The 16,367-nt window shown below is 43.0% G+C and overlaps 1 protein-coding gene across 1 annotated transcript in view; it reads right to left on the bottom strand.

Annotated features, from left to right (window-relative positions):
* The window catches only part of gpt2 (glutamic pyruvate transaminase (alanine aminotransferase) 2), a 46,638-nt gene extending 35,085 nt beyond the window's left edge, over positions 1-11,553 (bottom strand). Inside the window, exon 1 of the mRNA XM_028809652.2 lies at positions 11,011-11,553. Coding sequence (XP_028665485.1) covers positions 11,011-11,325 — 315 coding nt within the window. The 5' untranslated portion in view covers positions 11,326-11,553. The remainder of the gene's footprint in view (positions 1-11,010) is intronic.
* Positions 11,554-16,367: the final 4,814 nt, after the last annotated feature.

A 16,367-nucleotide genomic window follows, 5' to 3' on the forward strand; every position in this document is an offset into this window, starting at 1 on the left:
GGGTCACCAAGGCAAATATTCTCATTAACAGAAGCTTCTTAGCTGAGAAGAAGAAATGTTTACTAACAACTTTTTCGAGTAATAATTTCCATTTGTTTGCACTACTGCGATCTTTACTTTCTTTTTTTTATACTTTCTAATTTTCCTACTTTCATATTCTTTAACTTTTTCCACATGTGTATCGCGCTGTTTTTTTTTTGGTTTTTGAGCCTTTCAAATTCCACTGCTTTCATAATCTCTAACCTGCTCTACATGTGTATAGTGTGAACAACTTTATGAAGTTCTACTTTGTCTTTTACTCTGCCTTTTAATTCTGAGCCCGATTGGACATGCTTTTTTTCAATTCCACTTGTTTCAGGCTGATAATTACTTTCCTTATTTTCTGAATTTGAACCTAGATTATTCTTTCTTTTTTGCTCTTTTTTCTCTCCAGCGCTTTTGAGTCTCTTTTCTCCTCGCTGCTTTCTTCTTCGCTTAGTCGTCGACGTTTCATTTATAATGTATTGTCCTTATACGCTTTATATGCGCTGAGACCCTGGATCTGTGTGTGCTCAAATCCTTTAGACGACTGAATGTTTTGCTGCCCATTGTCTTATTTGGTATTGGTTGTAAGTAGGGTGTGTCTTGCAAGAATCTCATTTCTACAGCATTGTGAGACGGTCCTGGGTCAATCTCTTGGCACAAAGTCTCATGTTTAAGGTTCCCGTGAGATGCTCCGTGGCCATTGTTTTTCGTCTCGCGGGTCTTTTAAGTGTCTTCCGTGATCTTAATGTGAAGATCACATCTCGTCTCCCATCTTTCTCCCATCTTTCTCTCTCAGGATTTTTTTTATAATAGAGAGAAGAGAGATGTTTTGCATAGCATGTCACAGACTGTCATGTTTAACCACATCTCTGCATTTGGGATTGAGAAATAATTTCCAGATTAAAAAATAGCACAAATGTGGTTGAGGAAAAAATCCTAATATATTCCATGAAGCATCAGCCTCTAGAAATCCCATATTATAGTAGGGACTGATTAATGTGCAAGGTTTGGACCCAAAGGCCAAAATGGTAAGATATTAGAAATACATTTTAGCACAATATCTTGTACATTTCAATAAACCGCATATTTAAGGAAAGTTGGGCACTTTCCATATTCATAATTAGGGTGAATATTGGAAGACAATGGTGCATCTGCAGAGTCACTACTTCTAACCAGTCTCTGCCTCACCTTGGAAGCACGTGCACATCCCTCACACACAGTGCCTTCACAGGGTCACATATTCAGAATTTCATGACCGTTTATCTCACCTTTTGATCTGAGTTGTCGTGACATCAGTAGCCTACAATACCAAAGGCAGTTCAACCAGTTGCAGATGTGGGAAAAACATACAGTGTTAGGCTTTAAGAATAGTGCTAAAGTGCAGCTACTGTATATTAATGGGTTATGTGTTAAAGAGTTTTCATTGTATAATACTTTATGAGGATTCTATTAGTAAAACAAAACACAAACTTTTTTGAGTAGAATGTAATTTTTCAACCACTGATTCAAAAATGCCAGATCTGTTGAACAGAATGTAACTTTTCATTGGTTTGTATTTAGTTGGCCTATTTAAAACACTGTGCTGCTTAAAGCCAAAATATGATCAAAACACTTCAGCTGAAGACTGACACTCAAGCTGCGCTGCTTTGGAAATTATGCCAGATTGGGGGGAGGGAGTCATCATCCTTCTTAACAGGGTGGTGGGGATACCACTGCTTTCATGGCAAATGTACATGGCGGTGGTGTTAGTAGGCTGCCTTTTAAAATAATTCTGCTGCCCTTCTAGAATAATAGATATTTGTTGATGTTGCCTCTATGTTTTAAGGAATAATCAATTTTAGCTATTAAAATATTGTTAACTTTTTTCACTCAAATGAGAATTCTGTTACTTATGACCTTCGTTTCCACAAACTGCAATAAATACACATTTGATTACAGCAGGATAATTACCCAGGATAAGCCTACAAGTCCTTTCTAGGTTGCCTCACTGAACATTGCTATAAGCATCTTTTGAGTGCTTGAAAATACATTCCCACAATGCACCTTTGCTCCCTCCTGAAAGCAAGATGCTTACATGTAAATTAGCCAAAAACCTTGGGGTACACACTTTATGTATTACTATTCAGATAGATTTTATGATTTTTGTCATGAAGTTCTGTGATACAATCAAATTATACACTGGTTTGCCCTACATTTTTTGAAGCTTCTGTTTTGACAACTCTCAATTCATATGCATACTATATACCATTTAAGCAGTCACTCAGACTTAAGAAATATTAAAGTCAAAAGTATCAGATATAGAAATGTCATTAAAAAGGTACCTTCATCCATCCATCCATTGTCTCCCGCTTATCCGAGGTCGGGTCGCGGGGGCAGCAGCTTGAGCAGAGATGCCCAGACTTCCCTCTCCCCGGCCACTTCTTCTAGCTCTTCCGGGAGAATCCCAAGGCGTTCCCAGGCCAGTCGAGAGACATAGTCCCTCCAGCGTGTCCTGGGTCTTCCCCGGGGCCTCCTCCCGGTTAGACGTGCCCGGAACACCTCACCAGGGAGGCGTCCAGGAGGCATCCTGATCAGATGCCCGAGCCACCTCATCTGACTCCTCTCGATGCGGAGGAGCAGCGGCTCTACTCTGAGCCCCTCCCGGATGACTGAGCTTTTCACCCTATCTTTAAGGGAAAGCCCAGACACCCTGCGGAGGAAACTCATTTCAGCTGCTTGTATTCGCGATCTCGTTCTTTCGGTCACTACCCATAGCTCATGACCATAGGTGAGGGTAGGAACATAGATCGACTGGTAAATTGAGAGCTTCGCCTTGCGGCTCAGCTCCTTTTTCACCACGACAGACCGATGCAGCGCCCGCATTACTGCGGATGCCGCACCGATCCGCCTGTCGATCTCACGCTCCATTCTTCCCTCACTCGTGAACACGACCCCGAGATACTTGAACTCCTCCACTTGGGGCAGGATCTCGCTACCAACCCTGAGAGGGCACTCCACCCTTTTCCGGCTGAGGACCATGGTCTCGGATTTGGAGGTGCTGATTCTCATCCCAGCCGCTTCACACTCGGCTGCGAACCGATCCAGAGAGAGCTGAAGATCACGACCTGATGAAGAAAACAGGACAACATCATCTGCAAAAAGCAGTGACCCAATCCTGAGCCCACCAAACCGGACCCTCTCAACGCCCTGGCTGCGCCTAGAAATTCTGTCCATAAAAGTTATGAACAGAATCGGTGACAAAGGGCAGCCCTGGCGGAGTCCAACTCTCACTGGAAATGGGTTCGACTTACTGCCGGCAATGCGGACCAAGCTCTGGCACCGATCGTACAGGGACTGAACAGCCCTTATCAGGGGGGCCGGTACCCCATACTCTCGGAGTACCCCCTACAGGATTCCCCGAGGGACACAGTCGAATGCCTTTTCCAAGTCCACAAAACACATGTAGACTGGTTGGGCAAACTCCCATGCACCCTCCAGGACCCTGCTAAGGGTATAGAGCTGGTCCACTGTTCCGCGACCAGGACGAAAACCACACTGTTCCTCCTGAATCCGAGGCTCGACTATCCGACGGACCCTCCTCTCCAGGACCCCTGAATAGACTTTTCCAGGGAGGCTGAGGAGTGTGATCCCTCTGTAGTTGGAACACACCCTCCGATCCCCCTTCTTAAAGAGGGGGACCACCACCCCGGTCTGCCAATCCAGAGGCACTGTCCCTGATGTCCATGCGATGTTGCAGAGGGGTGTCAGCCAAGACAGTCCTACAACATCCAGAGCCTTGAGGAACTCCGGGCGTATCTCATCCACCCCTGGGGCCCTGCCACCAAGGAGTTTTTTGACCACCTCGGTGACCTCAGTCCCAGAGATGGGGGAGCCCACCTCTGAGTCCCCAGGCTCTGCTTCCTCATTGGAAGGCATGTTAATGGGATTGAGGAGGTCTTCGAAGTATTCCCCCCACCGACCCACAACGTCCCGAGTCGAGGTCAGCAGCGCACCATCCCCACCATATACAGTGTTGACACTGCACTGCTTCCCCTTCCTGAGACGCCGGATGGTGGACCAGAATCTCCTCGAAGCGGTCCGAAAGTCATTCTCCATGGCCTCCCCAAACTCCTCCCACGCCCGAGTTTTTGCCTCAGCAACCACCAAAGCCGCATTCCGCTTGGCCTGCCGGTACCTATCAGCTGCCTCCGGGGTCCCACAGGACAAAAGGGTCCTGTAGGACTCCTTCTTCAGCTTGACGGCATCCTTCACCGCCGGTGTCCACCAACGGGTTCGGGGATTGCCGCCACGACAGGCACCGACCACCTTACGGCCACAGCTCCGGTCAGCTGCCTCAACAATAGAGGCACGGAACATGGCCCATTCGGACTCAATGTCCCCCACCTCCCTCGGGATGTGGTCGAAGTTCTGCCGGAGGTGGGAGTTGAAGCTACTTCTGACAGGGGGCTCTGCCAGACGTTCCCAGCAGACCCTCACAACACGTTTGGGCCTACCACGCCTGACCGGCATCCTCCCCCACCATCGAAGCCAACTCACCACCAGGTGGTGATCAGTTGACAGCTCCGCCCCTCTCTTCACCCGAGTGTCCAAGACATGTGGCCGCAAGTCCGACGACACGAGCACAAAGTCGATCATCGAACTGAGGCCTAGGGTGTCCTGGTGCCAAGAGCACATAAGAACACCCCTATGCTTGAACATGGTGTTCGTTATGGACAATCCGTGACGAGCACAGAAGTCCAATAACAAAACACCACTCGGGTTCTGATCGGGGGGGCCATTCCTCCCAATCACGCCCTTCCAGGTCTCACTGTCATTGCCCACGTGAGCATTGAAGTCTCCCAGCAGAACGAGGGAGTCCCCAGAAGGTATGCCCTCTAGCACCCCCTCCAGGGACTCCAAAAAGGGTGGGTACTCTGAACTGCTGTTCGGTGCATACGCACAAACAACAGTTAGGACCCGTCCCCCCACCCGAAGGCGAAGGGAGGCTACCCTCTCGTCCACCGGGGTAAACCCCAATGTACAGGCTCCAAGTTGGGGGGCAATAAGTATACCCACACCTGCTCGGCGCCTCTCACCGGGGGCAACTCCAGAGTGGTACAGAGTCCAGCCCCTCTCAAGGAGATTGGTTCCAGAGTCCAAGCTGTGCGTCGAGGTGAGTCCGACTATATCTAGCCGGAACCTCTCAACTTCGCGCACTAGCTCAGGCTCCTTCCCCTTCAGAGAGGTGACATTCCACGTCCCAAGAGCCAGTTTCTGTAGCCGAGGATCGGACCGCCAAGGTCCCCGCCTTCGGCCACCACCCAACTCACACTGCACCCGACCTCCTTGGCCCCTCCCATAGGTGGTGAGCCCATGGGAAGAAAAGGTACCTTGATCTATCAAATATTAGTGTTAGTAATGCTTTCACAACTTTGTCAACACAAATAAGAATCCGTCAGAAAAGAAACAAGAGAAAAAAACAAAAACTACTTACTAAAAAAACAAAAAAATCAAATAACCTTCCAAAGGTAACAGATAACTACTAATGGTGATATCCTGGGCATTTGATAGAAGCACATAGACATAGCATAGCATAATGCATGGGGATTAAACAGTACAGATGCTAAAATTTTGTTTAAAACTTTATGACAACCAAGGCTAAATTAACAAGCCCAGAATACTAATCTTCTGTATGCTTTTGAGACTCTAGTTGATTATTATTATTTACAGAGTTTTTTTGGCTTACAAGCTAGGATATCTGACTGAGGAAGCCAATTGTTCTTCCTACTATTTTCCACTTATTAATTTATTAAATTACTAGCCAACCCGCGGTGTAGCATACGCCACATAATTATGTATTGATGGCTGAACACTTCCTGAAAGACACAGTTGTCCAAATGGGGTTGGTTTTGAGGATACCACTGTAGGTGAATGAAAAGACGGAACTCTGGAGAGGGCAACATACAATACAGCGTTTTACACACTGTACACAACGATTCACATCGAAGCATAGACACTGCTAAGACCATGGGATACCCCTCGCAAACTGCTTTACACGCTGCATACAGCGATTCACATCCGCAACAAATACGATTCTTCTTAGATGGTCTTGTCGCGTCCACCCTCGCTCTCGAAGCATACACACTGCCTGGTCATGTGCCTGCTCACAAGAGCAACTAACAGAGACCCGCCCACCAATTGTAAGACCATGGGATACCCCTCGCAAACTGTTTTACACGCATACAGCGATACACATCCACGACAAATATGCTTCTTCTTATGGGGTGGGTTTGAGGATACGACCATAAGGGAACTCTGGAGAGAGCAACATACAATTGTCCGTGACTGAAAACTGGAGGACCGCCGCCACGCCCCCACCTCCCAGAGCGAGGGACGGGGCTGAACGGCAGTCGCGCGCGGAGGGCGGAATGGGGTATGAGGGGAAGGATGCCCAGTGAGGACGATGTATTGATGGGTGAACAGTCAATCGCCAGTCGGAATCGTTTATGGTCGGAACTACGACGGTATGTGATCGTCTTTGAACCTCCGACTTTCGTTCTTGATTAATGAAAACATTGTTGGCAAATGCTTTCGCTCTCATGCAAATTGTTGGTGGGCGAGGGTCTGACGGGCATGTGCCATGGTTGGCTGCTTAGTGAATTGTTGATGGGCGGGGCTTTGTGAGTTGGCGGGCGTGGCTGTCTTGCGTGCGTCTTACTTGCCATGGACTTAGTGAATTTTATATATATAGATTTTTATTTTCCTTTTATTGTACATCCGGAAAACTTATGGTAATTGACTTTAAACTCCATTTACCTACAGGCTTTGGAAAACTTTCAGCTACTTCAAATGAAACTGCTGAATTGTCCAAATTCAGTGGTGGCTTATTAAAAACAATGTTAAATATAACAGAGGACCAATATTTAGCTGATGTTAGGCAGGACATGCGTGCTAAATTTGCAAAATATTGAAAAATGTAGCTCTTTGTAATGTGCTAAAACTGTTTTTGCCTTACTCCCCTGTGCAGAAGGATTATCATGAATAATATAAAACAAAAGTATGTTAAAGAGACATCAATATGGAATAATGGAGCAGTTGCACAAATTCAATATTACTACAGCAAGGAGATAACCCAGCAACAAGGGATGCACAAACCAGTGTGATTCTTTGCGCCACTCTCAAGCCCGGATAAATGAGGAGGGTAACATCAGGAAGGGCATCCAGTGTAAAAATTTGCCAGATCAATACAGATTTGCAGATAATACAGATTTCCATACCGGATCGGCTGAGGCCCAGGTTAACAACGGCCGCCATCAGTACTGTTAGCAAACAGGGTGCACGAAGGAACTGGGATACTGTTGGCGAAGAAGTAAAAGTGCAGGGAGACATGTCTGGAGGCAATGAAACCTTATGGTTTTTACACTACATTTCACCTGTTTCATGACTTTTATAACTATTTGAATAAACACAAACTCATGATCTGTTAAACATTACATAATGCTTGTTAATGCTTTATTAATGAAAGTTATACAAAAAAAATGGTAAAACTGTATAATATTTTTCAAAGGGAATTTGATTTGTTTATGGGTTTTACTAATACGGAGTGACAGAGAAAAGCAAATCCACTGAAGCCAGGTGCCTCTTTAAATTACTGTGAGCAAGGTAACCAAACTTGTGGTCTTCAGGTGTAAAAATTTGATACACCAATAATGAATGTGGTCTGATTAATGGAAAAATTACAGTCATTTGCTTGAGTATTCTGATTAATAATGCAATATTATTTAATTAAAATAACTTTATCCACCCACTCCATCCTCATGAAGCTGTCAGGACACATGTTGCAGAGAAACAATGACACAGTCAACTCAAGGTTTATTTGTAAGGTGGATATATTACTGCAAATGGGAGGATGTACATTATGTATAATTTAATGTGAGCTGCAAAAGTCGTTTAAATGTGTATTAATGTGCCACCAAGCTGACTAACAGGTGAATGATAGTTTCTTAGTCCCTAATGCCTAGTGAAATAAGATGCAAAATAATGAGTTAATGTATAAAGTTACCTTTCATAAAACAGTTAACAAAACCAATATAAATGACAACGGTTCAACTTGTCACACTGCTTCAATGGAATGTACTCAATGCAGTAATTTACAGTTTCACTAGAAATGCAATATTATGGAGCTTACCACCAAGTTGAATTAATTATAAACATTGTGGGATATGGCCAACCGTTCATCACGGCCAATACCCCCAGGCTGCCAGATGGAGCCCTCCCTGCAACATGGAGGTGCCCCAAATTCCAGCAGGGCCTCATGGACATTGGAGTTTTAATGCACAGCCCTGCTAGATACCATGGGGACCACCAGGAGTCACTGCAGGGAGGCCCAGGGATTTATATTTTCCGTATAGCCCGGAAGTATTTCCAAGTCATGGGAACGGAAGAAATGATATACTTCTGGGCTGAAGAAAAAAGAGAAGTTGCTAGGAAGTCACCTGGACTGAAGGTTCAGAAGCACTTCCAGATCAAGGACTATAAAGGACTCTGGGAAATCCCAGACGGACGAGCTGAGCTGAGTGGAAGGGGGCAACGCGTCTGGGAGAGTGGAGGATTGTTTATTGTAGTAATATTATTGATTTATATGAGTATTGTGGAGAGGAGGGTGCTTTGTGCACTATTAATAATAAATTCAATATTTTAGATTTTATCTGGTGTCTGGCATGGTGTCCGAGGGTTCAAGGGAGTGATAGCGCCCCCTATCTGTCACAACATTCAAGTTTTTATCTCAAAATTTGGTTAGAATTGACAAAGAAACATGAAAATGTTGGGGAGATGCAACAGGTTCTACTCACCTATGTGCATAACCACTAATAAGAGCGCTGCACAAAGGGCTGCTGCCACTTTTGGATGGAGACTAAATTAGTGTATCTTTGCTTTGAAGTTGTGTAGAGTAACATGTCTGTCTGTCTGTCTAACTACTTGGGAACATCTGGATAGTTGGAAGGGCTACTGGAGTTTACTCTGAGAGATGATTAAAAACAGACAGCACTACTGAAAATAAGTTAATGCAGACCCTTCATTGATACTCTTAAGCCCACAACTTTCATCACTGGGTTACAGGGAGTTAGAGCCAATTCCAGCAGCAGATTATACTAGTATCTCTTGGTACAATTACACTGTGTGATGCTTTATTTTCCTATTTTTAACACATTTCTCATTTAATGAGAAAAGTTCTTAAACCAAAGTGAGCTGAAAACCTGGTTAACTAGTAACATTTTTTCTGTGTCATTTGATTGTGAGATCGCTTAAGGGAGGATCAATGCAAGAACTCTGGAGTAACTTTGCATCTAAACCTGTTTCTTCATGCAACATTTCTGGTTGCCTTTTTTAGCTGTTCAATTGCATTGTCTGCTATGTTCGATAGATTACAGAAGTGGTGTAAAAATTGCTGTCACCTGTTACATTCCAACTACTGTGTGATGACCCTGATCAAGTCACTTTAACCAGCCAGTGCATCAGCTGTCCTCGCATGGACAGCTGACAAGAAGTGACTTGTGAGTCAATTTGGGGAAGGAATATAAAAAATGTAAATGTAGTATGATCACAGTATTGGATGCTGCACATCTGCATTGTAATTTTTTCAATGTAAAACTAATTTTGTTCAAGAATAAATTGTGGTTGTCTGATAGTGTGTATCATGCAGTAAGAAAGCGAGTTTTCTCCGCTTCACATGCATTTCTTTTTGTGTAGACTATGCTTTATATGATGTCTTAAACTCTATAAGAAATAGATGTGAAGACAGGTACTTCTAACTTATTTTACTTTGGTTGGTACTGTGCTTCTAAAAAAATACTTTAACAGACTAAAGATTACAAGAAAGTAAAAAAAATGTAGTACAGTACTCTCAAACTTGATTAATCCGTTTACATGGAGTCGCAACCAATTCTGCCCAAGGAATGTAATGTGAAAAAACGCGACAACAATAAATCATTGAACTGAAGCACACTGCTAGTAATAAATTATTTGGATTTTGGAAAAGGAGATTAAAAAAGCACGCAGGCTCAGACGTTCAACAGGCAGACGTTAGCCACTGCACTGTCGAGCCGCTCCGAAAGGAAATGTATGAAGCATTTTCATCGCCGTAAAAAAAGGGGGGGGGGGGGCTGAGATGTATTTATAGATCCAAGTTTTTAAAAAGGCCAGTAATTTTACCATTCGTTCAGTTAACTGCATCAGCGAAAAGAAAGCGCCCTGCCGCGTTGCAGACAAAATAAAATGATGGCGTCTGGTTAAGAGAACAAATTGTTACAGAGCGAGTCGAGACTAAATAGATGCCAAAGGCTCGAACATCTTTATGTCGTTACTGGCCCATCCGTTCATACGGGGCATTGCTGCGGCGAATAAAAACACCAGATCTAAGCAGCAACACCAGCTACCGCGTAATACAACTCAAGTATTATCTGCCAAGAAGGCTGGAGGGATAACGCTAGACCTTGTCAACAAAATATAATACGTGCATTTCGTATCAAATTCGCTTTTGGGCAATATGTTACAAGTAAATATGCTTGAGGAGTTAATTTGATATTGTAAGAAGACAAATTACCAGGAGGCAAAACACTAACACCCTCGCCTGCGCGGCATTTCGCTGGCGTGAAGCTTGAACTGTGGGTAACACCTTCTAACCGACCAATAAGAGCGCGAGGTAGGTGGGGTTTAGAATCTCGGCTGACGCAAGGATGGAGACAAGGAGCCGGTGTGTCCAGTCCAAGTGTGCACTGCAATCTTTGAGTAGATGGACATTTTGTAGATGTTATTTTGTGTACGTTATTTAAACCACTACATAGTTTGATAAGCAATTCCACAATCATGATTCATCCGTTTAGTCCAGAAACAATAAAATGTACCAAACATACATCATTGGAAATGATAAATACACCGTATGACAAGGCGGGCATGAGTGGGATGTGCCGTTGTTTTTAACAAAGGGAAAGTAGTAATTTCACGTACCTGGTTAAGCTCCCTTTCAATTTCCCCGGCTTTAATAACGATTGGACCGCGAACAGCGTACTCCACGGCTTTCACCAACGGGCTCATCGTTTCAAGTGTCAATATCCTATCCCGGATCCTTCCATTTTCATCTTTGGGCATGACTGCCGATGCCTCAGCAGTACTCAGACTTTTTACTCCCTCCACTTCAATATCCCGCGATGGTTTCCATACCGACGACAAGTGCCGCAGTGTCTTTGTGGTGAATTCAGATGAACACTGTTCTAAAATGCCGCTACAGAGAGATCCTCTTCCAATCGTTTGAAGACGAAACATTTCTCTAAGATCTCAGTTACACTACGGTAAAAGGCAGTCAATGCCGCAACGTATGTGATTAAAAAAAAAAAAAACAACGAAGCAAAAGCTTTCACGTTAGACTCCGATTGATGCCTATAAGCTAAACTTTCAAAGTTGTCAGATTTTTTGATGAATCTGGACACTACAGTTTCTGCACTGACAAAACCCTCTAACCGATTGAAACGCTCTTTTTTGCCTTACTAAGGATGGTTCTGAAGATTCCTCTGTGTTAGGGGTGCATGGTAGTTGTAGTCCTCACTATTATAAACGTGTCTCAGACACACAGACGTGAAGGCGACTGGCCTTCACTTCCCGGCATACTCTTCTCTCTCGCATCACAGGCAGCGCTGTGTCCATTCCATCGGAGAGAACAGAAATAAAACGTACAAAATAAAAAAAAATCGTTGATTACAAGGAATTCGAATGAAAATGTACGATATAGGTTAAAATTACTCAGCGAATTGGGGCAATGAGTTACTTACACTTTTTAACGGACACTAAATTCGAATTAAAGCAAGCATGTAACTGCGCACACAATAGTAATTGAACCGTATACCTCTACATTTTATCAACAATGTTTTTACTGAAAGCTCTCAAAGTAGAATGGTTCTGTCTGATAATTAATCTCTATATCCCAAGATGATTATATTATAATTCACATTAATGTTATATAATTGAAATTATATCTGGAAAATCGTTGGAGTGACATATTGATATTTAATATGTTTACTCTAACCAGGTAAATAAAGTAAATATCATTACAAATAATTTATAGACAGCATTCAGCAAAAGATAGCAGCAACCAACCCAGGCCAAATGGCAGGAAAGAATTTGTAGAGGGACAAGTCAAATTGTGGCAGAACAACAGTGTTTCAAGTATAATATAGTCTTTCAAGTAAAACCTAAATTAAGACCTTTAAAGTCATCAATTGTATTGACTTACAGGCTGGTCTTAATCTATAATACACTGACAGAGTCTATATACGCCAGCAGCTTGAGATTAAAAAACAATGTATCTACAATACATCCATCCATCCATTTTCCAACCCGCTGAATCCGAACACAGGGTCACGGGGGTCTGCTGGAGCCAATCCCAGCCAACACAGGGCACAAGGCAGGGAACCAATCCCGGGCAGGGGTGCCAACCCACCGCAGGGACACACACAAACACACCCACACACCAAGCACACACTAGGGCCAATTGAGAATCGCCAATCCACCTGACCTGCATGTCTTTGGACTGTGGGAGGAAACCGGAGCGCCCGGAGGAAACCCACGCAGACACGGGGAGAACATGCAAACTCCACGCAGGGAGGACCCGGGAAGTGAACCCGGGTCCCCAGATCTCCCAACTGCGAGGCAGCAGCGCTACCCACTGCGCCACCGTGCCGCCCCCATCTACAATACATTCAAAACATAATTGTAAGCCAAGAAAAATAAGCCCATACCATTAAAATAAACCTTTAAAGTAAGGACGGCTCTTGTAATTTGAGGGCAGTAATTTGTAGCATGTGTCATATGTACAGAATATAGTGACATTCCTACTTACATGTACTAATCAAAATGCAAAACTTCACCATTCTCTGGTGATTAGTATTGATAAAGTAATTTCCATTGCTTTGTTCCATTCAGAGGCCATTGTAACAGAGGTTGAAGAAAATTCTTTCTATAATTTATTTGAATACTTTATACCCTTTTTACATTACAAAGTTAAAGATCTGTTTCCAAAATAAAAACAGACACTAAATATACTAATGACAGAGATAAAGTGTATGGAAGTAAACAATGACAAAGACCTAGGCTGCATAAGGGTGCACAAATCATAAAATTTAAAGTTCTTATGTTCAGGATTTTTCTAAGTGAGTAATGGTAGCCAGAATGGCAGGAGGGGGGGGAACGTTGTGATGGAGCACATGGCTGGAAAGGTGCTGCCAAGCTTTAAATAGGCTGAAAAATGGGAACTTAGCAGGAGATGGTCCATGCATTGCTTTGGGAGTCTTCTATATTAAAGGCAAAGTGGTCAAGGGCGCTGTATGTGTCATATGCTTATAAGGGTTTGCTTTGAGTTAGAGTAAGGTGGCTCAACAGCCACTAGTAGAGGTATGTCTGTCTTCTTCTGGAGTAATTTACAGAACAAATGACAGTTGCAGCGTGAGTAGACCACCACTAATTCTGTAAGTGGTACTGGGAATTGTTATGCAAGCAGGCGTCAGGTTGAAATATAAAGCCACACACAGCCCCAACAAGCTTTGAGTTTAAAGGTGAGTTGGGCAAGGGCTAAACCTGACAGAAAGGTAGTATGATCAGTAAATTTATCAAAGAAGGGGGCAATCGTAGAACTTGGGAAGTGGAAGCAAAAGATATTTAGTGCTTGTGGCATTAGTTTCTTAGAGGGCTAGTCAACCCACAGGAAAGACAGGGTTTCATCCCTGTGTGCCCAGGGTGGCAGTAGGTTTTTACTTTCTATTTGTTTCCCTGTACATTCCTTTGCATATTTATTTAGTATAATAAATCAGATATTTTTGATGAAGAAATTAGTTTTGGAATTTGTTTTCCAGATGAGAGTGCCATAAAGAGGCGCCACCTACCCAATCAAAATAAGTATGTTTTAATTTCATTTATTTATTACAATGAGTATTTATTTTGTGTGTGTGCAAGATGGAGACATTCACTATTGTGTATAATTTCAGCATAGTGTGATATGAAGAGCAAATGTGTACATTTTACTTACATTGATAGAGTATTAGGTTATGTGACTTATTGGCTTCCTTCCCTTCTTTACCCCCTTCTTTCTCTCTGTTAAAAAGTATTTAAAAACAAGGTTTGCCTGTTTGTTTTCTTTTGAATTATTCAACTTTTTTGAAAGGGAATACTAAGTGGGCAAAGGTCTTGCCATAAAACAACCCCGAAATGTCATACAGTATTTCTTGATACTTAAAATGTCATAATTGTTAATGTTGTTATGCCTATCTCCCACTGAGCCAATAGGCAGTGATACTGTTAAGTAGCTCATTATTTTTTAAGATTGTAGAAACTGGAAGGTATTCAAGTATGGTCCATTGTGTTGACATTATGTATTATCATGTTCACTTCTCCATCCAGCAACGTCAATGCACATTCTAGAAGCCCACAAGTTTGCAATACGTTTGTCATATTAAATCTTAGCTCTATAGTGATTATTTCATAATAGTTATACTGTATGTGGCATTTTTCACATTCAATGAGTTTAACCTCTTTTTTCCCAACATCGCTGCCTGTGTATTTACTATGGACTGACAGCAACCAATGACTCTGCACTTCTCAGAAAAAAAATGGAGTGGGATGTTTGTTTCAAAGGAATGATTTATCATTTCCTGTAAACAGAAAAAATATATTCTGTTGAGTACAGCAGCTTATATTTTTACTAGGTTGTTTTCTTAGACCGTGAATTTATGTGCAGTGATAGTTCTTATTAAAGATTACAGTTATATCAGCAAGGATGACAAGGAAAAGGTAGTACTGGAGTTAATGATGCATGAGGCACTGATTAAATGATTGCAACTGTATTGGACTGCAGAGGGTCTAAACTGTGAAAATTAAAGATTAAGTTACATTGTATTCAAATGTAAATTAGTCATATGATAAGGGAAACACAACAAAACCTAAATTTGGTTTTCTGACTTAAAAAATCTACTCCAGAGACAGGCAACTGTAAAATGTATATGTTTGGCATGGAAAGGCTGTTAGAGAGGAACAAAAAGTAATACAAGAGCAAATTAGAAGGAAAGTCTGGGGGCCTTTGTTCACAAGAACTAACAACTTTCTACTTTGTGAGCCAGATCAATTTTAGATCTGTTTGGAGTGTAATGTAGAAAATGTAACCCACTTAATCCAATTCAGGGTCACATGGTGCCAGTGAATATCCCTGTAGCACTGGGCACAAGGAAGGAAATAGTCCTGTCTAGTCCATTAAAAGGCACACTTATACACCCAGCCACACTGGTACTGATTTGGAGTCCTCAATCAATCTAATCAGCACTTCTTTGGAGAATGCGGGAGGAAAACCAAAGTATCTAAATGAAATCATGCCCCCGCCGCACCCCACCCTCAGAGTGAAAATGCTCAGTCTCTACAAGGAGAAAAGCCAGGTGTGAAATTCAAACCTGGGGTGCTAAATCTGTTGGGTGGCCGTACTATCCACACTGCCATTGAAATCATAAACATTATTAAAAGAAAAAAAAAATATGCCAGAACATCCTGAGTATATTACTAGGGTGAACAAAAAACAGGGGAGAGACATAAGAGGTGACTAAAATTTGATTAATAATAATGCACTTGAACTCTGACTGGTGAATGTGAAGCATAAATTCACTAAACATGAAACTCTTCTTTTTCTTGGAAATAAGAGACTGCTTTGGAACTACAGACTGGGATATCCTGCGGGGATCACATAGTGAGAACATTGAGGAGGTTGTTGACTGCACTACTGACTACATCAACTTCTGTATGGACATTGTAGTTCCAGTAAGAACTGTATGCTGCTAACAACAAGTCATGGATTACAAGTGACATCAAGGGCCTTTTGAACCAGAAGAAAAGGGCTTTTAAAGGCGGCGATCAGCATGAGCTCAAGCACGTGCAGAAGGAACTCAGAGTCCAGCTCAGGGCGGCGAAGGAGCAGTACAGGAGAAAGCTGGAGCAGAAGTTGCAGAATAACAGCATGAAGGAAGTGTGGGATGGGATGAAGATCATCACTGGCTGCAGCTCAAAGCTGGGTGCCACCATTGAGAGAGACATGGAAAGGGCAAACCAGATGAACAACTTCTTTAAAAGGTTTGACCACCCTAACCCACTCTCACCTCAGAGTACTGCATCCTCCACCCATCCTTCTGCTGATACCAGCATAGGAGAGACATCCCCACACACAATTACAGCAGCGCAGGTGAGCAGAGAGCTGAAGAGGCTTCATGCCAGCAAAGCAGCGGGTCCAGATGGAGTATCGCCACGACTGCTGAAAGTCTGTGCATCGGAGCTGGGGAGTC

This window comes from Erpetoichthys calabaricus, chromosome 9, assembly GCF_900747795.2.
Source record: "Erpetoichthys calabaricus chromosome 9, fErpCal1.3, whole genome shotgun sequence".
NCBI classification, from domain to species: Eukaryota; Metazoa; Chordata; class Cladistia; order Polypteriformes; family Polypteridae; genus Erpetoichthys; species Erpetoichthys calabaricus.